At 38.8% G+C, this 24,563-nt stretch overlaps 1 protein-coding gene across 3 annotated transcripts in view; it reads left to right on the top strand.

Moving 5' to 3' along the window:
• Positions 1-13,800: 13,800 nt before the first annotated feature.
• The window catches only part of MFSD14B (major facilitator superfamily domain containing 14B), a 91,184-nt gene continuing 80,421 nt past the window's right edge, over positions 13,801-24,563 (top strand). The window contains exon 1 of one of the 3 annotated variants that reach the window (XM_023522570.1): positions 13,801-14,106. In XM_023522570.1, coding sequence (XP_023378338.1) covers positions 14,011-14,106 — 96 coding nt within the window. In that variant the 5' untranslated portion in view covers positions 13,801-14,010. The remainder of the gene's footprint in view (positions 14,107-24,563) is intronic. The other 2 variants (XM_023522569.1, XM_011378970.2) reach the window with 2 other exon arrangements.

The raw sequence follows: 24,563 nt of genomic DNA, 5'->3' as shown, positions 1-24,563 counted from the left end.
AATTAATATTAGGATTAGGATTAGGGTTAGATTTGGTGTTAAGTATAGGTTTAGGATAGATTTAGTTTTAGGGTTAGGATTAAAGGTTAGATTTATAAAGTTAAGAATAGGTTTAAGTTCAAAATTAGGGATAGAATTGGAGTTAGGTTTATTGTTAGGCTTAGAGTTACAATTATATGTTAGATTTAAGCTCAGAATTAGAGTTAGGGTTAGGGTTAGAATTGAAATTAAGGTTAGGTTTAGGTGTAGGGTAAGTGTTAGGATTAGAGTTTACGTTTAGTAATCCTAAACATAAGGGTTGGGGTTGAAGTTAAAGTTAGTGTTAGGTTTAGGGGTTGGTATGGTGATAGGTTTAGGATTAAAGTTTATTTTAGAATTTGGGTTAGGAATAGGGTTAAGGTTATTTTTAAGGTTACGATTATGTTTGAAGTTAGAAAGTGAATGCTAAGGTTAAGTCATTTGCTAACTTTAGGATTAAGATTAGGTTAGGTTTAGGGTAAAGTTACAATTATGGTTTAGCGTTATGGTTAGTATATGAGTTAGGGTCAGGGTTAGCATATTATTATGGTTAGGGTTACAGTTTGAGATAGAATTAGGTTTTATTTTTATTGTGTTATGTTTGCACTAGATTTAAGTTTAGATTTAGTGTTAGTGTTACTGTTTGGTTAAGGTTAGGTTTAGAATTAGGATTAGGTTTACGGGTAAATTTAGTGTTAGGCTTAGGGTTAGGGTTAGGTTTAAAACTAGGAGTAGGTTTAGGTTTGAGTTATTGTTAGGGTTAGAAAGTAAGAGTTAGAGTTAGTGTTAAGGTTAGGGTTGAGGTTAGGTATAGGGTTAGGTTTAAGGTTGATATTATTGTTATGGTTAGTGCCAGGATTAGAGATAAGTTTATGTTGTGGATGGGGTTAGAGTTAATGATAGGTTCAGTGTTAGGGTTAGGATTAGAATTAAAAGTAGGGTTAGAAAGTTAAGGTTAGGTTTAGGATTATCATTAGGGTTAGAATTAGGGTTAGGTTTATGGCTAAATTTAAGGTTAGGATTAGAATTTAGGTTTAAGATTAGGTTATGGGTCAGGGTTGTGGTTAGTACAGGGTCAGGTTTAGGGTTAAGCTTAGGGTTAGAGTAAGCGTTGAGGTTATGTATAAGTTTAAATAAGAATTGTTGTAGCTGCCAGCCCCTGATAGACACACAAATCAGTGAGTTATAGGAAACACACTATTTATTCAGCCAGCTGGGTCTGCCAGGGGTAAGCAGACCCCAAATTAAGCAGCCCTTAAATGGAGAGGTACAGGGTTTTTAAGCCCTAAACCCCTATTCTTCATCTTGTTTGAACACACTCATCTATTTTTCTTCTTTTTACTAACTGTCAACCCACAGGTCAGTTGTGCAAGCGGGGGTACAGAAGCAGAAAGCTTATGTTAGAGTGTTATGTTCCCATGGGCGATAGCCAAGCAGTAATTTTTCAGCTAGCACAGAATGTGTGTTAGAGGTTAGTTTAGGATTTGGTTTAGGATTATGTTTAGGGTTAGGTTAGGTTTAGGTATGAGTTTAGTGTTACATTTAGTGTTACATTAGGATTAATGTAGAGGATAATTTAGGGTTTGGGTTAGGTTAAGGATTCAAATTAGGGTTAGGATTACATATAGGATTAGGGTTAGGGTTAATGTAAGGGTTAGTGTTAGAGGTTAGGTAGGATTTGGGTCAAGGGTATTGTAGGGGTTAGGGTTAGGGTTAGGGTTAGTGCTTGATTAATTTCAAGAATATGGTTAAAAAGTTAAGGTTAAGTTTTGGGTTAGGGTTAAGGTTATAATTAAAGGTTAGGGTCAGGTTTGTGTTAGGGTTAGTGTTAGGGTTAGAATTCAAATATAGGTTTAGAGTTAGGTAAGGGTTATTGTTAGGGTTGAAGTCAAAATTAGGGTTAGATTTATGGTTACATGTGGTTAGGTTTAACTATTAGTTTAGATTTGGCTTAGAATGTCTTTAGCATTAGTGTTGGTTAAGATTAAGCTTAGAGTTAGAGAGTTAAAGTTAAATTTAGAAGTAAATGTTAGGGTTAGGGTACTATTACAGTTAGGGTTGAGGTTAAAGTTAAGGTTAGGGTTAGATATTTGCTTGGGGTTAGGGTTAAAGATAAGTTTAAGATTTTGATTAGAAATAAGTTCCATGTCAAGGTTAGGGAATGGAATAGAAATAGGATTAAAGTTAGTGTTAGAATTTTAAGATTACAATTAGGTTCAGAATTAAGTTTAGGATTAGAATTAGGTTTAGAGTTAAAGTTACTATGAAAGGTTAGGTTTAGGGTAGGGGTAGTGTTGGGGTTAGGGTCAAGATCAGGTTTAAGGTTATGGTAGAGTTAAAATTAGGGTTAGGTTTATGGTTAGTTATCAGTTAGCAATATGATTAAAGGTAAGTTTCAGATTTGAATAGGAATAGGGTTAGGGTTATGGTTAGCATTAGTGTTAGGATTAAGTTTAAAAACAATGTTGGGTTATGGCCCAGATGGCAGAGTAGGTAAATGCTGTGCTTGCTTCCTCTCATGACCACATCAAAATTACAACTAAACTACAGAATAACCACCATTGGGAATCACCTTAAGTCTTACTGAACAGAAGTTCTGTATAAGGATATGTAGAAGAAGCCACCTCAAGACTGGTAAGAAGGATGCAGACAGAGAATGGACCAGCCCACACCCAAATGTGGTGGTTAAAAATCAAGAGGGATATCTTGGCTGTAGAGATCTCCCCTGATGAGCAAGGGGTCCCAGCCACACACCAGGCTCCCAAGCCCAGGGTTCAGTGCTGTGAAGAGAACATCTCACAATTTCTGGCAGTGAAAACCAGGGGGATTGTAGTTGAGTGAGATGGGGGCGCTGCTGGAGTACCAGGTGTTCCTCTTAAATGGCCCGTGCACAGCCTTCTCACTAATAGACTCACTTGCTCTGAGCTCCAGCACTGGGGCAGCAGCTTAAGGTGCACCAGGGATATATGAGAAGGAACAGAATTATCTGGCTTCAGGGTGAGAGCTGGAGGGACAGCTTTCTCCAAGACAGAAGTGCTGGCAGAAGCCATTGTTCCTTTGTTGAGCCCTCCCCTATCCAGAGTGCAGATGCAGGCAGAAGCCAAATCTGATTCTCCATCAACCTAGCGCCATTTTCCCAGCCCTGGTCATTCCCTAAGACCATGCCCCATCCAAATTACAGGCCAACCCAAGCCACCTCTAGTGTCTTTTCTATACCAATGGCCTATCTTGGCTCATGCTGCAGACTTTCCTAAAATCTCTCAAAGGTTCACAAACCTCAAATAAGCAGCTTCTGGCTTCTGCATGCCCAGTACCTCCTACTAAGCAGTCAAAGCCTGGTACCAGCAACAGCCAGCTTCGGTTCAGAGATTAGCCTTTCCCAGTCACTTCCAAGCCCAGCACAAGTGGCAACCACCTGGAGATTATTTTGCAGTTCATATCAAATGGCCCTGGACAGGGATGAACTTAGACCACAACAAAGCCCCTTCCAAGAGGCCCCAGAACCAATGTAATCAATGACCAACTTCAGATCACAACAGAGCACCACTAAAATGCTTCCACAAATGACACACCCAAAGGGCAGACTCAGCAGGCACAAGAGCCTAGCTAGAGTGAATCCTGCTCTGATGGTCTGCTCCTGCATATCAGCTCTTCACTGTAGTCATGACCAGTCTTCACAACCAATCAGCCTGAAGGTAAATCCCTCCCATTAACTTGCACCAAGGCTCAACTACAAAAGAAAGACATACATAACCCATACATGGGACACACCTGGAGCACCTGACTCAGGTGACCAGGAATACTTTGCATAGAACATCTACTATGTAAGGCCAATCTACTAAGACTGGGAGACATAGCAAATCTACCTAATACATAGAAACAAGCAAGGGGTGGGGGAAAGCCAAAATGAGGAGAGAAAGAAACATGTCTCACATGAAAGAACAGAACAGCTTCAAGAAAAGAACTAAACAAAATGGAGACAAGCAATCTACCATATGTAGAGTTCAAAACACTGCTTATAAGGATGATCTCAGTGAGAACTTCAACAAAGACACAGGAAACATGAAAATGGAGACAGAAAACATGAAAAAGAACTAGTCAGAAATGAAGAATGCAATAACTTAAATATAAGAATATATTAGAGGGAATCAAGAGTAGAGTAGATGAAGCAGAGAACTGAATAGGCAATTTAGAAAGTAACATAGCACAAAATCTCCATTTATAAAAAATAACAACGACAAAAAGAAAAAAAATGAGAATAGTTTAAGAGGCCTCTGGGACAATATCAAGCATACCTCTAAGACAACATCAGAGGAGTAGCAGAAAGAGAAGAGAGAGAGCAAGAAACTGAAAATTTATTTGAAGAAATAATAATGGAAAACTTCCTTAACCTGGCAAAGGAAATAGACATACAACCCCAGGAAGTGCAGAGAGTCCCAAGCAAGATGAACTCAAAAAGGCCCACACCAAGACACAGAATCATTAAAATGTCATCATTAAAATTTAAAGACAAAATGAGAATCTGAAAGGCAGCAAAAGAAAGGCAGTTAGTTACACTACAAGGGAACATGATCATATAAAACCATCAACTGATTTCTCAACAGAAACTTTGCAGGCCAGTAGGTATTGGCAGAAAATATCCAAAGTGATGAAAAACAATGACCTACAACCAAGATTACTCTTCTTTATTTAGAAATAAAGGAGAGGTAAAGAGTTTCCCAGACAAGAAAAAGCTGAACAAGTTCATCACCACCAAACCAGTATTACAAGAAATGTAAAAAAAGTTTTCTTAAAGAAAAAAAATGATTTTAAAAAATATGAATAATAAAATGGAAATAACTCCAGATCTATCAACAATTACTTTAAATGTAAATGGATTAAATGCTCCAATCAAAAGCCATAGGGTAGCTGAATGATAAGGAAACAAGACTCTTACATATGCTGCCTACAAGGGTCTCGCCTCAGATTGAAAGACACACACAGACTGAAATTAAAGAGATTGTTAAAGATATTTCACTGTCTTGTTGATGGTATCTTTTACTGTGCAAAAGCTTTTTAGTTTGATATAGTCCCATTCATTTATTTTTGCTTTTATTTCCCTTGCCTTTGAGGTCAAATTCATAAAATCCTCTCTAAATCCAAGGTCCAGAGGCAACCAACCAAATGGGAAAATATATTTTCAAACAACACCTCCAATAAGGGGCTAATATTCAAAATATGCAAAGAACTCATACAAGTCAATAGTTTAAAAACTCTAATTAAAAAATGGGCAGAAGACCTGAATAGACACTACTCCCAAGAAGACATACAAATAGCCAACAGACATAAATAGATGCTCAACTTCACTAGTTATTAGATAAATGCAGATCAAAACCATAATGAGACACCACCTCATCTCTATTAGAATGGCTATCATCAACGCACAAGTAATAACAAGTGTTGGAGAGGTTGTGGGGGGAAAGGAACCCTCATACACTGCTGATGGGAATGTAAATTGGTACAGCCACTATGTAAAATAGTATGGAGGTTCCTCAAAAAATTAAGAATAAAATTACCATATGACCCAGCAATCCCTCTTCTGTGTATTTACCAAAAGACTTGAAAATATTTATCCATAAAGATATATGCACCCTAATGTTCATAGTATAATTATTCGTGGTGGCCAGAATACAGAAATAACTAAAGTGCCCTTCAGTAGATGATTGTATAAAGAAGATGTGGTACATATATACAAAGGGAATGTTACTCAGTCATGAGAAAAGATGAAATACTGCCATCTGCAACAACGTTGATGGATCTTGAGATTATCATGCTAAGCAAAGTAAGTCAGACTGAAAAAGTTGAGAACCATATGATTTCACTCACATGTAGGATATAAAACTAAAACCAACAAATAAAATGAACAGAGATTCATGGACATGGACAACAGTAGTAGTTACCAGAAGGAAGTGGGGAGAGAAGAGGTAGGTAAAGGGGGTCAAATATATGGTGATAAAAGGAAATTTACCTTTGGGTGGTAAATTGTGCACTTGAATTGTACAGTTGAAACTATATAATTTTATTAACCAATGTCACCCAAATAAATGTAATAAAAAAGAAAAAGATATTTCATTAAAATGGAAACAAACAAACAAACAAACAAACTGGGGTTGCAAGACTTATACCAGAAAAAAAAAAATGGACTTTAAAACAAAGGCTGTATAACCAGAGACAAAGAAGTACCCAGTAATCCCACTTCTGGATATTTATCCAAAGAAACTCAAAACACTACTTCGAAGTGATGTCTTCATTTATATGTTCATTGCAGCGTTACTTACAATTGCCAAGATATGGAGGAAACCTGGGCGTCCACCAATGGGTGAATAGATAAAGAAAAGGTGGTACATATATACACTGGAATATAACTCAGCCATAAAAAGAACAAAATCTTGCCATCTGCAGCAACATGGATGGACCTAGAGGGTATTGTGCTGAATAGAGTAAGTCAGAGAAAGACAAATGCCATATGATCTCACTTATATATGGAACCTAAAGAACAAAATAAAGGAAGAAACAAACTCATATATACAGAGAACATTTTGATGGTTGCTAGATGGGAGGGAGTTGGATAAGAAAGGGAAAGGAATAAAGAAGTACAAATCAGTACTTACAAAATAGTCATTTTGTTAAAGTATAGAATAGGAAATATAGTTAATAATATCATAATAACTATATTACATGTCAGATGGGTACTAGATTTATCAGGGTGATTGGTAAGTTATATATATAGATATATATGTGTACATATAGATATATATGTGTCTAATCACTATGTTGGACACCTGAAACTAATACAATGTTGTATATCAACTATAATGAATTTTTTTTCTTAAATTTGAAACGAACTTTCTATTAAAAAAAAGAAAAAGGAAATAAGGTTAAGATTAGGTTTAAGATTAGGGTTAAAATAAAGGTTAGGTTTTTGTTAGGGTTAAAGTTACTATTATAGGTTATGGTAGGGTTAGGCTGCGAGTAAGGGTTAAGTTTAGTGTAGGGTTAGGATTAGTAGTGAGTTTAGGTCTATAGTTAAAGTTAAGGTTAGTTTTAGAGGTTAGGTTAGGGTTTTATTTTAGCTAAATTTAATGGTTATACTTAAGTATAGGTTTAGGGTAGTGTTAAAGGTTTAGGGTAGTGTTAAAGGTTAGTTTAGGATTTGGGATAGGGTTATGAATTAGTTTATGGTTTGTTTTAGGGTTATCATTATGGTAGGTTTGGAGGTAAGGTTATATTTGAAAGTTAAATTTAGGTTTAAGTTTAGCATCAGCATTAGGATTAGGGTTAGAGTTAGGGTTAGGGTTAAAATTGGCATTAGAAGCGAGGGCTAGGGTAAGTGTTTGTTTTAGGGTTAGGATTAATATTTAGAATTAGTGTTAGACTTAGGGATATATTTAAGGTTAATTTTTGATTTCAAGTTTTGATAAGGTATTGTTTCGACTTAGCATTTGGGTTAGGGGTATATTTTGGGTTAGGTTTAGATAAGGGTTAGGGTTAAAGATAGGTTTAGGTTTATGTGTAGTTTTAGATTTAGTGTTGAAGTTAGGTATCGGGTTAGGGTTAGAGTTAGAATTAGATGTAGGGTTATAATTTGATTAGGTTGGATTTATGTTAGGAATAGAGTTAGGGTTAGAGTTAAGGTTAGGGTCAGAAAGTTAAGATTAGGTTTAGGATTAGGGTCAGGATTAAGATTCGGGTTAGATTTTGGGCTAGGGATGTTTTACTATTTGAGGTTAGAGTTAGTTTTAGCTTTGGGTTAAGGTTAGAGTTAGTGTTAGGATTATGTTTAGAGTTAGATTTAAAGGTAAATTTAGAGTTTGGTTTAGGAATAGGGTTATTTTTAGGCTGAGTTTAGAGTTAGGATTAAGGTTAGTGTTAGAAATGTTAGGGTTAGGTTTAGAATAGGATTACAATTAGGATAAACGTTAAGGTTAAAATTATGATTATAAAATGAAGTTAGGGTTAGGGTTATTGTAGTTTTAGGGTTAGGGTTAGGATTATTGTTTGGAGTGAGTTTAGTATAGGGTTAAGTCTGTGTTTAATTATGTAGTTTAGGTTAAGGTTTAGGTTAAGGTTAGTGATAAGAGTTATAAATAGTGTGAGGTACACCTGAAACTTATTGGATTTTTATGCCACCATAAAAAATAAATGAAAATATTAATTAATTAATTAATTAAAAATAATAATTAATGAGTGTTAGGGTTAGGATTACTGTTGGGTTAGATTTAGAATTAGGGTTAGTGTTGGTATTAGGTTTAGAATTATAAATTAGAATTATAGTTACAGTTAATTTTAGAGTAGGGTTTTAGAATTAGTATTAGGCTCAGGTTTATGGTTAATGGTAGGTTAGGTTAGGTTTAGGGTAGGGGTTAAGTTTTAGACTAGTGTTAGGGTTAGGGTAATAGTTATGGTTAGGTTTATAATTAAGATTAGGTTCAGAGGTAGGTTTAAAGTTAAAGTTAGTTTTAAGGTTAGGGTTAGTGTTAGGTTTAGGGTTAGAATTTGAATTTAGGAATTTAGGGTTAGGGTTTGGTTTAGGGTTACAATTAGGATTAGAATTAGAGAACAGTGTAAAGGGTAGATGTAAGAATAGAGTTGAAGTTAAAGTTAGAGTAGGGTTAGGTTTAGGTATGGCTTTAGGGTTAGAGTTAAGTTTAGTTTAGGGTTTGGTTTAGAAATAGGGTTAGTATAATGTTATGGTTAGATTAAAGTTAGGGTTGGGTTTTGTGTTAGGATTAGTGCTAGACTTAGGCTGAAGGTTAAAGTTACCATTATAGGTTACAGTTAGGCTTAGTGGGTGAGGTAGCATTAGGTTTAGTGTAGGATAATGTTTGGGGTTAGGATTTGAGTTAAGTTTGAGGTTGAAATTAAGGTTAGGGTTTTAAGTTAAATATGGGGTTAGGGTTAAGTTTAGGGTTAGGATCGCCAAAGATTTGTGGTACTCTAGGAATGATGGGACACCGAAATCCTCCAAGGACACCAGGGTTCCCAAAGGACCCTAGGATCCACCAAGGAAATGAGGGTTCACCAGGGATATAAGGGTTCCCCCTAGGACACTTGGATTCACCAAGGGCTCTAGGATCCATCAGGGACACCAGGATACAATAGGGTAAGTGGGGACCTGCAGGGACACAGGAGTCAACCAGGGACACTTGGGTCCTCCAGAGACACCTGGATCCACCAAGGACACCAGGATCCTTAAGAACACTGGGCTCTTTCAGGAACACCAGAGTCCTCCAGAGCCACCAGTAGTGAGGAAACTCAGGAACCACTAGGGACAAGGAGATCTTCCAGGGACACTGGTATCTTCCAGGGATAATGGTATCCACCAGGGATGACTGCATTTACCAAGGACACTGTGATCCACAGGAACACCAGGATCTTCCAGGGACACTTAGATCCATGAGGGAGAACATGTTCCAGTAGAAATACCAAGGTCCTCCAATAGCAGTAGATCCATTTGACACACTGGGATGCACAAGAAACACAGTGGTGTCCAAAGACACTAAGGTCCATCAGAAATACCATGATCCATCAAATACTGGGTTCACCAGATAATTCAGGATCCTCCAGGGACACTCGGATCTACCAGGAACACTGAGAACCATAATGAACACCAGAATTTTCCTGAGACAATAGGGTCTCCGAAAGATACCATGATCCTCCAGTGCCACTGTGGTTCTCTTGGGACACTCGGATTCTCCAGGGACACCAGAGGTTAACCAGGGACACAGGGGTCCACCCGGAACATGGGGTCTTCCAGGGACACCTAGAACCAAAAAGGACATTGGGATTAACAGTGACACATGGATCCATCAAAAACATTGAGATGCACCAAAACACACGTATTCACCAGGGACACCTGGGTTCTCTATGGACATTTGGATCCATCACAGACACCAGTGTCACCAGGACATAGGTTTCCACTAAGGAAACTAGGATCCATAAGGGACATTGGCTCCACAAAGATACTGGGATCCACCATGGTCACTGGGGTCCTCCATGAACACCAAAATCTACCAAGGACAACTGGATTCATCAAGGATACCAGGGTCCACCTGGGACATTGTGATCAACCTGGAACACCAAAATACACCAGGGTTATCAGGATCTACCAGGGACACCATAGCCTAAAAGGATACCAGGATCCACCAGGGACACATGGATCAGTCAGGAACAACAAGATCCACTAGGGACTCTGCAGTCTTCCAGAGACATTTGGGTCAATAAGGAACACCAAGATCTACCAGGGACACTAGGATACACCAAGGACAGAGTTCCACTAGAGACATTGAGGGCCACAATGGTCATAGGGGTTAATCAGGAACACTGGAATTCTTTGAGGACACCATGGTCCACCAGAGAACCCAGGGTCCTCCAGTGACACTTAGATCAACCAGAGATACTGGGGATAACCAGGGATATTAGGGATACCACAGCCCTCCAGTGTCACTTGAGTCCATCAGGGACACCTGTATCAACAAAGGAAATCAGAGTGGTCCAGGTACATGTGGATTTACCAGGGACACTGGAGTTCACCAGGGACACTGGGGCCTACCAGAGACACTTGTATTCACCAGGGACACCAGGACCCGCCAGGGATACTATGGTTCTCCAGGAACAATGGTGTCTTCCAGGGAGTCTTAAATTCTTCAGGGACAATAGGGTCCTCCAGGTTTGCCAGGTTAAAATTTCACCAAGATCCACCAAGGACATGAGAATCCAACAGAAACACTGGGTTCCGCAGGGATACATGGATACATTCTACAATATACAAAGGACATTTAGTTCCTCCAAAGACACTGGTATCCTCCTAGGGCCCCAGGGTCCACCAGAAACACTGCTGTCCACAAGGGACTTTTGGCTCTACCAAGGACAACATGATCCACCTTGGACACTTGAATCCACCAAGACACTGGGTTCCGCTAGGACACTGAGGTCATCCAGGGATACTATGGTCCACCAAGGATACTAGGTTCCTCCAGGACCCTTGGATCCACCAAGGACATCAAGTTCTGCCAGGGCCTTCCAGGGCATTGAGTTCTCTCATGGACATCACAGTTTACCAGTAACAATACAGTGCTCTAGAACTCCTGGATTCACCACGAACACAATTATCTACCAGGGACACTTGAATCCACAAGAAAAACTGGATTCCACCAGGACATTTGGTCATCCAAGAACACTGGGGTTCACAAGGGACAGCAGGATCCACTAGAGACACCAGGTCCTCGGTGGACACTTGAATCCACCAGGGACAAAATGGTCCACTAAAACCACAATAGCCCACCAGGGTTACATGCACCCAGCAGAGACACTGGGATTGATCAGGGACACCAGAATCTTTTAGGGACACTGGGGTCTCTCAGGGGGCACTGAGGTTCTTCAGGGACACATGGATTGTCCAAGGACAATGGTGTCTTCCAGGGTGTTATGGAGATGGTTTGGAAGAAGAGTCGGATTCTGGAAATGTTTAACTAAGATGGATAAGGGAGAGGAGAAACGGCAATGCTAGCATCTCCCACCCCTGTCTCCATGGCTTTTATTCAGTTTCTCGCAATGCTGGCTTTGTAATTTCTAAATAGTTACTATCAGGTTAGTAAATACAAGCTACAGCCAACTCCCAGATTCAGCCTCAAGACCACTCCCGTGTTCTCAGCCATTTCTTCCCAAGTATCTTTTTTTAGTCCCTAGAGCAAGAAGTCCCAGAATCAGTCGGGCATGTGCAAGTCCACATCTGCTTCTGATGTCCTTGTTGCTCCAAGCACCAGGGATCCTGCCAGGACTGCAGGTGTCTCTTACAACACAGGGACAACAGGTTGCCAGGGATACCAGTGTGGGGAGTCAATTATGGACATGTGAAAACGTATAACAAGGAACAAGGATATTTGTGTACTTGGCAACAATGTAAGAAGTTGAGATTGTAAAGCGCTGGGAAAAACCGGGAGGTAACTGTTCACATAGCAATCACTGCACATTCCTTGCTACAGTTTAGCAGAGAGTTCTGAGTTGTGAGAATCTCATTGTTCTACTAGATAAGTAATCTGGCTAACCTTGGTTCTTGACTACTATCTTTCTTATTGTAATGTTATAAATAGTGTGTTCTAAATAAACTCGGGGACACAGACACAGCTTGATTCTGTGATCCCTCCTGCAATTCTGTCTGTCTTCTTTCTTTTCCTCAGTCCATGCTCCCCCTTTCAGGTACCCTCAATTACTTCGTCGGCTGGCTCCGACATACCAGGATCCTCAGGGACACTGGGATTTACCAGAAACACTGGGATCCTTCAGACTCAACTAGATCCAAAAGGAACACCAAAATCTACCTGTGACATTAAATCCACCAGGGAATCCACATTCTTCCAGGGACACTGGGAACCTCAAGAGTCACCTGGGTTCTCCTGAAATCCCAGGATCCAACAGGGATGCTAGAGTCCTTCAGGGACACCAAGTTCACCAGGGATACCTGGATTTACCAGATACACCAGGGTCTACCATGGACACGAGGGACCTCCAGGTCTGTCAGGTTGCGAAGGGCATGGGATCCACCAGGGACACTAAGATCCAACAGAAACACTAAGATCCACCAGGGAAACCAGGACCCATAAGGGGTATCTAGTCTCCCTCTTTGGAAGTTTAAGCCATTCATTCTATGGTTATTTTATTATGATAGCTTGAGCTAAGGCACCAAAGTTATACTAGCCCAAGGCCTGGGAGGGACCTAAGCCAGAGGATACACTATAGCAGAGCACATAAAACTCTTTAGAATTGTGCACAACATTTTTGCAACAACACTGCAAGTTGCAAATCAATAGATTGGACTTACTCCATTCTCCGATGAAGTCCACCTGGGTCTCTTTAATAAAGAGGATGATATAAGGTCTTCAGGGTTTCAAGGTATTTGACTTATTTCAAGGAGGCATTGAATGCTCAAACATTTAATGGGAAAAATATAGTGATTACATTTGTACCCCAGGTGGGTCCTGTTACCCTAGCTTTATGACTAGCTAGCCAGTCACCCGACTAGCTTCTTTTTTGACGGTAGGGCTGGCATCTGTGAAATGAGATGTATCTTGCCAGTCAGTCAGTAATCATATCTACGGAGCCAGAATTAGTGTTAGCTGATTTCCGTACATCCTCACCTTACCCAAAGTATGCTACTGTCCCCATTTTACAGATGAGGGTAGTGATTTTGAGTAATCAGTTCACTTTCACCATGTTGGTACCGTAGCTCTGGACTGTAACAGAAATCAGCATGTTTCTAAGGCTGCCCTTCCCACGCATCCCACAGCCCAGGCAAGCTCTCCTTGAGCTTCTCTCCAGATTTTGGCGAGGAACAGAATATCATATAGTGCATCGGCACTTCCACAGTTCAGGATTCCAGAAGGGAGGGTGGGGAAGAGGGGGGGGCTCTCTTTACACGTCAGAACGTTCCCACATATACACTTGACAGAAACATCAGGAATCATTTGTTTGGCGGTTTGGCGCCAAACCATTACCAGAGTTGCTGCCACTGCCAAAACTCCTCATATCTAAGACTACGGGTTCGCCAACTCTTCTCTATTTCACTAAGAAAAAAAGGGGGATCCGGACCCTTGGAAATGACGTACTTCCGGCGCCCTGAGAAGCCCTCTCGCCACGCCTGCGAGCAGGAGTGGAGGCTGGGTCTGAGGTGGGCGGGGCGCTGCTGTAGGCTTTCCGGTGCTGTCCCAGCGCTCGAGGAGTGGGAGGTCCCGCCTCCTGATCGCCGGGCACCACTCGCAGACGCCGCCGGTAGCTGGGACTGGACACATTCGCAGCTGCTCTCTTCTCCTCGTCCCCTCCCCGCTTCATCCTCGGTCCCCCGACCCGCAGGCCGTTGCGGGCCGCGGAGCCCATGAGGGCGTGGATCCCGCCGCCGCTTCTGCGGCGTCGCGGTTGTCGCATAGTTCCCCTAGGCGGCGCGGGCAGGGCCGCAGCATGAGCGCAGAGCCGGAGGAGAAGGCGGCATTGGAGCCCGAGGCCGGAGCCATGCCAGAGAAGCGCGCGGGCTCGCAGGCCGCGGGCGGCAGCTCGGTGAGCACGGGCGGGGGTCCGGCAGCGTTGTTCAGCTCGAGGCTCTTAGTCAAGGGAGGTTGGGTGGGGTCGCGGTTAGAATCCGAGGCAGCCTCGGAGCGGTGCCCGGACTCGCCTCCGGGGATAGGGGAGACGCTGACCGTGCGCGTCGGCTCTGGGTAGTCTCCGGCTCTTGGAAGCCTGTCATTTTCTGAGTGAGCCTTCCGAATTCATCACTAGGCTTTTCTAGCGCCGCTCATCGCTAGACAAACTAAGTGGTTTGGTTGTTTCAACAGGCGCCAAACTCGGGACCATGAGTATAAGCAATTTGTTCTCTCAGAATTTGTCATTCATGAGACAGTCGCTGCCATTTTCGCGGTTCAATTTCTGGCCAAGCCTATTTAGAAGATGTGTGGGGCGCCTTTAGAACCGGCGTTCGGACCTCGAACGGGAAGTTGGCGGTAGAGGCTGGGTAACGCCTCCCTCCCTGTTAGGTCCTCGTTTTCTAAGCGGTCACAGGAGCGGTTGGGGAATAGGATTTCAGAGGAAGCTGCGGGTCCCAGGGTCCGGCTGAGGAGCATGTTCAGGCCGATCTCTTTTTCCAGTCTGAAGCCCTAGTTTAATTAGCCTGGATTCGGCAGAACAGGTTTTGTCAGTGGCCCTGTGGTTTCTTATGGTGAAACTCTAAGCATGAGTGTCATTTCTTCAAGACCTTTTTCTATGTGTGTGTCTATTTAGGACAGGAAATATAGAAACGTGACAATGACTAGAAACTCTAACACCAGGCAAACGTTTCTCCAAAGAAAATAGAAATTTTAGGGAAATTAAATATATGCAGTCAAGCTTCAAACTTTTAGCTTACATATCTAAATTTGCTTTCAAAGAATGCTAATTGATTATATTTGGTGATGTGAGTCTCATTAGTAGAATTCGGAGGACAAGTAAAGTAGGAGTCATAGAAGAAATGGAGCCAGCAGAGCTGGTTTCTATTCCTCTGGTTCTACCAGAGCCAGTGTGCACCAGGCAGGGTACTGACACAGCCTTGCCACTTAATTTGTAAAAAGAGGGCTAGGTAACGTTGAAGTCCCCTCCCTGCCCAAGTGACTTCTATTTTTTGAAAAAACACTTGGGGTCCTTATTGCAAAGATAAGATTTCTGGAAAGTGGGAAATTTATCTTGGTAGGGGGAGGAATAGTCTATAAAATTAGTTTTTATTGTTTTATTTCTGATTATGTAAAAGTAGACTTGACATCTTCCTGCCCCCTAAACAAAACCAAATTGCCAGCTCTTCCTTTTTTGAATTGATGGGCAGTAATCACTAACCAATGGCCAAGCTAGTAACCTGAGCAGTAGCCTCCTTCACCCCTTCTCATACCTACAACGTTCAACATGTTACTAAGTCTAGCTAAGTTTACCAGGTAAAGATTAAGGTTTTATCTTCTCCTCTGCATTCTTGTGGTTCAGTTCCTCAGCATATTTGACCTAGTTTTTGACCTCTCTTGAGACTTGCTTTCCTCACCATCATTCTGCCCTCCACAGTGTGTATTAGTGTGATCTAACATGTAAATATGATTATTACTGCTGTCTTTAATTTTTTCCATTGGCATCCCTTGGCTTACAGGATAGGAAATAACCTGGCAGGTTAAAGCATTATAGCATAGTGATTAGATGAACATGCTTGGAATCCCAGTTTCCACCTTTTATTACCTGTATAACTTTGCACAAATTAATAATAGTGTTTACCTCAGAGGATTGTGAAGGTTACTGCAACCTGGCATCTAGTAAGTCCTCAATAAATATTAAGTGTTATTCTTATTTCTCAATATTTTTGGCATGAATGATTGTTCAATGTATAGGTGATCCCTGACTGACGAAAGTATTCAGTTCTTCCCCATTTACTAATCTATACAGGAAGTAGAACACCACCTAAAAATTAAAATTGTGCATTTTATATGCTTAGAGTAGGAACTTTTGAGGGATGTGTACTCGAAGAAACCTAGACAGTTTATTCCCGAATTCCTTTTGTGGATTCTGATGCTAATTTGGGCACAAGTAGATTTCCTGCCCAATCTTACCTTGTCTCTGAAGGTGCATAAAATTAGTATTAATAAAATGCATATGAATACTGAAAATGAGTTTTATTGGTATTTGCTGTACTTAGGGAGATGACTAGCATGAGCAAATGGCAGAGTCCAGTCATTGGTGCTAGCTATCTGGAATATATGTGAAAGCAGTGAACATCTTTAGTCTTATATGTTTATGTCATATGCCAGTACCCCCAAATTATACATCTTTTCTTCTTGCAGTTTCTGTGTCTTACCACTTCTAGGTGCTATTTTGTAGAGCCCAGGACTAGATTTTATTTTAATGTGTTGGAATTTCCTTATAGCTTGATTTCATGGTTTCAGGTTCTTTGATGCTACTAATAATCTAGGAGAGGACTGCTCATGTACAGGGCTGACAACTTTTTTCTACTTTGTTTGACAAAGAGATGTATTGACCTGAATAATAGAAGGGAAAAGGTATTATCTTCTAGAAAGGGGAAATGTAAATTAATATTTTATGTGATGCAACGTATGGATGGGAGTTCTTTTTTTGTATAAAGATAACCAATTATTGCATAATTTTTCGAAGACTTTTTTTAGTCATCGAATTGCTTTTGTAGCTTTGTCAAAATTCAGTTATTCATATATGTGTCAGTCTATTCTGGATTCTCTATTATGTTTCATTGATCTGTTTATCTTTTATATCAGTACCACTCAATCTCCATTATTGGAGGTTCATAATAAGACCTAAAATAAGTAGAGCTAGTTCTACAACCTTGATTTTTCTTAAAATTGTTTAGGCTATTCTAGGTCCTTTGCATTTTAGAATTATAGAATCAGCTTATCAATTTCTACAAAAAAAAGCCTTCTGGTATTTTCAATGGAATTCTGTTGACCCTGAAGATCAGTTTGGAAAGAATTGAAAACAATATTGAGTCTTGTGATCCATGGACGAGGTAGCTCTCATTTATTCTAGATCTTTAATTTCTCTTACCTGTGTTTTATAATTTTCATTGTGCAGTTCTTTCACATCATTTGTCAGATTATTCTCTATTTCATATTTCTTGATTTTGTTATACATGTAATAGCAATGTAATATAAATGTAAGTTCTTTAAAAAATTAAATTCACAATTGTTTGTTGCCAATATATGGAGATATAGTAGATTTAGGATATATTTTTAATTGCCATGTAATACATGTAACAAAGTTTACCATTTTAACCGGTTTTAAGTGTACAATTCATTAGTGTTAAGTAGATTCACATTGTTGTACAACCAATTTCCAGAACTTTTTCATCTCGTAAAACTGAAACTGTATCTGTTAAACAGCTACCCCCAATTTACCCCATCCCCAATCCCATAGTAACCACCATTGTGCTTTCAGTTTCTGAGGCTGACTACTCTAGATACCTTATATAAGTGAAATCATATACTCTTTGTCTTTTCGTGACTGGTTTATTTCACTTAGACATGATATCATCTAGTTGTTGATATATTTTTTCTTCAAGGCTGTTGAAGGCATATTTGGCATGTGTCAAAATTGCATTCATTTTTGATTGAATATTTCATTTTATATGCCTCATTTTTCCCCCCTTTATCTGTTGATTAGCACTTGGGTTGCTTCTGTCTTTTGGCTATTGTGAATAATGCTGCTGGCCCATGAGCGTACAGTTATCTCTTTGAGAACCTACTTTCAATTCTTTTGTATATCTATCCAGAAATGGAATTGTGGGATCGCTGGGTAATTCTAGTTTTAATTATTTGAGGAACTACCATACCATTTCCCATAACTGCTGTACCATTTTACATTCCCATAGTGCACAGAGTTCTAATTTCTCCACATCCTCATCAGCCTTGTTATTTTCTGTTGTTTTGTTTTTGTTCTGGAAAGTACCCATCCTGGTAGGTATGAGGTATCTTGTGGTTTTGATTTTGCAGTCATCTAATAATTAGTGATGTTGAGCATCTTTCATATATTTGTTGGCCATTTATATATCTTTTTTGGAGAAATGTCTATTCAAGTCTTTCGCCCATTTTAAATGGGTTTATTGGGTTTTTTGTAGTTGAGTTGTAAAAGTTCCTTATATATTCTGGATATTAGCTTCTTATCAAATACATGCTTTACAAATGTTTTCTCCACAGGTGGCTTTTCACTCTGTTGACTATGTCCTTTAATGCACAGAAGTTTTAAATTTTCATAAAGTCTAATTTAAAGTTCGTAATTTTTATGAAGGCAATATCTGCTTTTTCTTTTGTTGTTTATAGTTTTGGAGTCATGTCAAAGAATCTATAACTAAATCCAAGATTTACCTCTGTTTTTTCTTCTAGGAGTTTTATGGCTTTAGCTGAGGTTATTCATCCATTTTGAGTTAATTTTTGTATATGGTTTTAGATAGGGTTCTAATTTCATTCTTTATATGTGGAAATTCAGTTGTCTCAGCACTGTTTTTTAAAGAGACTGTTCTTTCTCTCATTGAATGGATTTGGCACTATAGCCAAAAATCAGTTGGACACACATATATGGGTTTATATGTGGACTCTGAATTCTATTCAGTAGGTGTATATGACAGCCTCTCTCTCTTTTGCTTCCATATTGTCAAGTCACTGATGTTTACTGGGTACTGTGATCTTTGAATTCAGGAACATGTCTGGGACAAATGGGAGTAACTTTCAACCTTATCTTTTTCCAGTTGACAGCAGATGACCTGATTGGCAAATGCCATATGCTCTATTTCGTCTGAACTTTTCAGATCATGTTGAGAAAGCAGGTGTGTGGGTTGGTAGAGACTGTCATTTTGCTCAGGTACACACTGGCCAAGTTAGTCTCCTCAGTATGGGGAAAGGGATGGATGAGTGAGTAAGTAAAGGTCTGCACTTTACTTTGATTGAGGATCTGTCTACAGTTGACTCCTGTTATCTCTTGCTCAGGTTGCTGCAGGTAGGCTACCTGCCATATGTATATATCTGTGCTAATTCTATTTATGGAGAAATTTGGACTCTCTAAGAAAAGTACTGTAAGTAATACAATGGTTAATACTCTGGAGGTATATGACTCTGGATGGAATACCAGCTCAGGCAGTTACTTACCATTTGAGTTGGGCAAGTTACTCAAGGCGCCTGAGTTTTGACATCTACTGAAATGGAGATAGTAATAGTTCCTGTCTCAAAAGATTGTAGTGAGGATGAAATGATATGTGCTTTAATCAGTGTGTGGCATGGTATCTGTTGCTGCTGTTATAGGATAATTTTTGCCTGTGTATAGCTCAGGATTCTTTGTATCAGACTGTCCTTGTCCTTCAGAGTGTTTATTTCCACTTTTTTACATTCCATGAAATGGGAGCAGAGATGGGTTCTTTTATTGCTACCATTGTCTCCAGCTTATTACTGACATATAATAGAGCTCAACAAATATCTTGAATGAATTAATCAGTTGGAATTGAATATTTCCATTCTTAAAAAATGTTGATAGAGATAGGAATATTTTAAAAATAGTTCTCAGTGTTTTGGTTTGCTTTAAGTTGGGTGGTGGTTGATAAATTAAGAGTATGAAAGTTGAGTGAAAAGCAGTTATTTTAGAAATATTTAATGAATGCTTAGTCTGTCCAACATGATAGCCATCTCATTTATCCAACTGTTTAATGTTGTGCTGAGAAAAATTTTATAATTTTTGTGGAAAAGTTATTTATCTGGAGAAATACACATAAAATTATTTTTCCTACTTTCATTCTAAGATTAGGAGGAAGAAAAGCAAAGCCTTTAGGTGAAGTCATTTATTTGATTTTTAAAAACATTTTATTTTTGATGGAACATTTCACTAACCAGATACATATAAATGATGTAGGTAAAAAGTAGCAAATGTGTACATTATTAATATAATGAGAGCTTATAGTGAAACATACTTTTCATATATGTCTTTGTGTGGACTCAATCTTGTGGCAGCACTTTCCAACTATGGAGTACTAGTTTTCAATTAGGACATATTTTAAAATAATTTCTTTTTCTGCTTAGAAATACAATAGAACCATCAGTTTATACAGTTATAGTCTTGGTTCCTTAGCATACTCATAAAATTCAAATATTTCATTTTTAATTATGCTAGCATTGTGCATGATGTAATGATGTATTTGATGATAAGGGGATCTATTATTGCACATAATAGGAAGTCTAGGGCTAGTGTACTTGGTGTAGCAGTTTGATATCACAAAGGACTTGGTGGGCTAATTACATTCATAGCCTCTGCTCTTCTCAGTATACTGGCTTTGGTCTTTAGGATTGGTCATTATCAACCATCTTAAGACCACAAGGGGTCTTAAGATGGTTGATAATGCTGAGTATCATCGGTAAACAACAGTGCCCCCAAGTAGGAAACAATGTTTTGTTCCCAGAAGAGTGAAGAAAGATCCATAAACCTTCTCACTTATTTCCCCTCATATTTCATTGACTGTATTTGGGCCATATGGCTCATTCCTAACTTAGATCATCGAATTATTGTCAGTTTGCCTAGTCAGAATTCAACTCCTGGGCCTGAAGAGCTCTCTAGCCTGCCGTCTCAAGGAGGTGTGACTACTCTGCCCAGGCACACAGTTGCTGAAACATGAACACAATTGGAAATTTGTTAGCACATATCTCTTGGGCAGTATGGGAAGTCAACCTTTTCTGCTACAAAAATCTATTATCTGCTGAGTTCAGAGTACATTTAGAGAAATACTGTGCGATACCTACATTTGAGGTGTGTCGTGTAGTATAGGAGGAAGATTTGTGTTAAATGGTTACAGGGATGTAGTAGGGAAGTACTTGCCTCTGCACAGGGAAGACAAGGACTGTCAGTAGCTTCTCAGATATTGGTATATTAAGTTATTGATATTTAATGAACTCTCCTTTGTACGCCATTTATTTATATTAGCAAACTATTTTCTCTAAAGAACCTAACAGTAAATAATTTAGGCTTGGCAGCCATATAGTCTCTTGTAGCTACTCACCTCTGCCAGTATAATACAAAAATAGCCATAGATGTACATAAATGAATGAGCTTTGTTAAGTTTCCGTAAAACTGTTTGCAAAAATTGGCAGTGGATTTGGGCTGTTCACTGTAGTTTGCCAACCCCTGCTCTAATATTAATGGCACTTAGTTTTTCCACTACTCTTTCCTTTTCTTCCTTCAGATATTTTGTAGTCTTAATCACTTACTTTTTAAATAAGGGTTTTTTATTTTACTGAGATGACATTGGTTAATAAAATTATATAGGTTTCAGGTGTACAATTCAATAATACATCATTCATATATTGCATTGTGTTCACCACCCAAAGTCAAATCTCCTTCCATCACCATATATTTGACCCCCTTTACCCTATTTTCTTCCTACCTCTCCTTCCCACTAAACTGTTGTCTGTGTCTGAGTTTTTGTTTGTCTTGTTCGTTTGTTGCTTTCGGTTTTATATCCCACATGTGAGTGAAATCATATGATTCTCAACTTTTTCTGTGTGACTTATTTTGTTTTGGCATGATAATCTCAGGATCTATCCATGTTGTCACAAATGGCAGTTATTTCATCTTTTCTTATGATTAATATTCCATTATATATATATATTTACTCCATCTTCTTTATCCAAGCACCTATCAAAAGGCACTTAGGTTGTTTCCATGTCTTGGCCACCATGAATAATGCTGCAGTGAACATTGATGCATATATCTTTATGGATAAATGTTTTCAGATTTTCAGAGTAGATACCTAGAAGAGAGATTGCTGGGTCATATGATAATTCCATTAAATTAGGTTTATTTTAGAATAGTTTTAATTTATAGAAAAATTGCAAAGGTAGTATAGTTTTCATATACCTCACACCTATTTCCTCCTAGTAACATCTTAGGTTAGTATAGTATATTAGTATGTATACATTATTATCAACTAAAGCCCATACTTTATTCAGGTTTTCTTGGTTTTTACTGAATGCCTTTTTTTCTGTTCCAGTATTTCATTACATTCACTTGTCATGTCTCCTGAAGTTCTGCTGCATTGTGATAATTTCTCTGGTTTTCCTTGTTTTTGATGACCTTCACAATTTTGACAAGTACTAGTTAGGAATTTGGTGAATGTCCATTAATTGGGATTCACCTTTTGTTTTCTTCATTATTAAAGTGGGATTATGGGTTTTGGGGAGGAAGCCCACAGAATTGAAGAACAATTTTCATTACATCATATAAAGGATACAGATGGTAATCTTCTGTCTGAGGTTAGTGTTTGTCAGGTTCCCCACTGTAAAGTTACTTTTTCCTTTTTTTTATTCTGTACTCTGGAAGGGAGTCACTATGTGCAGCTTATATTTAAGAAATGAGAAGTTACACTCCATCTCCTTGAGGGCTGAGTATCTACATAAATTATTTGGAATTCCTATGCTCAGATTTGTTCGTTCTCTTCTGATTGTTTATTAAACGGTTTTATTTGTATAGACTCAAATACTTACTTTATAATTGGGGTTATAATCCAATACCGTTTATTTATTTCATTGTTCATATTGTTCCAGGTTTGGCCATTGAGAGCTCTTTGACATACCTCCCCCCTCCATTTTTTTGTGTACTTAATATTTTGGCACTACAAAATGTTCAAGCTCCTCTTGTATATTTCCTGCCCCAATTGTAGAATTGACTTTCTCCTAGGAACCCTGGTTCCTTTTATTTGAAACCAAGGCCTAGACACTAGATGCTTATTGCTGTTGGGCTACCACAGTGTCGTTGCTTTTAGCCCCTCTCAGCTGACAAAGCAAGGAAATATATGTGTGTGTATACTAGCCCATGTATATATATATATACATCTGTAAATATTTCTATATGTGACCACCTGTATCTTTATGAAGTTGAGTTCATGATGACATCTCCAACTCTGATTCGTTATTACATTGCTCATTCTAGCTTCCTCCCCTTGTTTATATATAACCTTCCACTCCAGCAGTGAGAAAACTGATCCCCACCATTTGCCACCATTTACTTAATTGTTCAATTCCAAAATATATGTAAAGTGGTTTCAAAATTGTTACCTCTACCCTTGTGGGGAACAACCTTATCAATTAGAGTATAGTGCTTACAGACTCCACTAATTCCTAATGTTACTTAGATCACCAACTTTTACCTGCCTTTGTCAATGAAATTGATTCATACATTTGTAATAAGTTAGCTTCTCTGTCACATTCTACATTCTGTGCTGGGATTCCCTGACCTCCTAAACATTTTTTTTTTTTAATTAGCATTTAGTAAGGTTCACTCTGTGTGCTCTGAAGGCCTATGAGTTTTGACAAAGGCATAATGTCATTTATCTACCATTACAGTATCATACAGAATAGTTTTGCTGCCTGAAAAAGTCCCCTGTGCTTTCACCTATTTAACCCTACCCCTTCAACTTTGCATTTTTTAATGATTTATTGAGCATCTTTTCATATGCTTATTTGCCATCTGTATATCATCTTTGCTTAGGAGTTTGTTCAGATCCTCCCATCCATTGTTTTACAATTAGGAGATTTATTAACTTATTTAACAAGAAATCTAGAGGAAAGACAGTTCCAAGATTAGTTCATTTAGCAGTTAAACAGTGTTGTCAAGGACCAAGGTGCTTTTTTAAAAATAAATAGATAAATTTATTGGCATGACATTGGTTAATAACATTATATAATTTTCAAGTGTACAGTTCTATAACTTATCTATATATTGCATTGTGTGCTCACTGCCCAAAGTCTAGTCTTTGTCCGTGACCGTATATTTGACCCTCTTTACCCTCTTCATCCTCGCCCCACTCCGTCCACCCCTCTGGTAACCACCATATTGTTGTCTGTGAGTTTGTTTTGTTTGTTCACTTGTTGCTTTCTGTTTTATATACCACAGAGGAGTGAAATCATATTGTTCTTGTCCTTTTCCAACTGACTTATTTCACTTAGCATAATAGTCTTGGGATCCGTCCATGTTGACACATATTATAGTATTTATTCTTCTTATGACTGAGTAGTTTTCCATTGTATATATGTACCACATCTTCTTTATCCAGTCATCCACTGAAGGACACTTAGGTTGTTTCCATGTCTTGGCTACCATGAAAAATGCTGCAATGAACATAGGGATACATATATCTTTACAAATAAACGTTTTTAAATTTTTCTAGTAGATACCCAGAAGAGGGGTTGCTGGGTCATATTGTAGCTCTATTCCTAATTTTGCTGAATTCATTTATTAGCTTTATTAGGTGTGTGTCTGTGTATGTAACTTTCAGGTTTTCTATATATAAGTTTGGATGCCTTTTATTCCTTTTCCTTCTCTAATTACTCTGGCTGGTACTTCTGATACTGTGTTGTATAGAAGTGGTGAAAGCAGGTATTATTTTTTTCTTCCTGGTCTAAGAGGAAAAGCTTCTTCAGCCTTTCACTATTGTGATGTTAGGTGTAGATTTTTCA

This window comes from Pteropus vampyrus, unplaced genomic scaffold, assembly GCF_000151845.1.
Source record: "Pteropus vampyrus isolate Shadow unplaced genomic scaffold, Pvam_2.0 Scaffold349, whole genome shotgun sequence".
NCBI lineage: Eukaryota > Metazoa > Chordata > Mammalia > Chiroptera > Pteropodidae > Pteropus > Pteropus vampyrus.
This window is presented reverse-complemented; position numbering and strand designations above follow the sequence as displayed.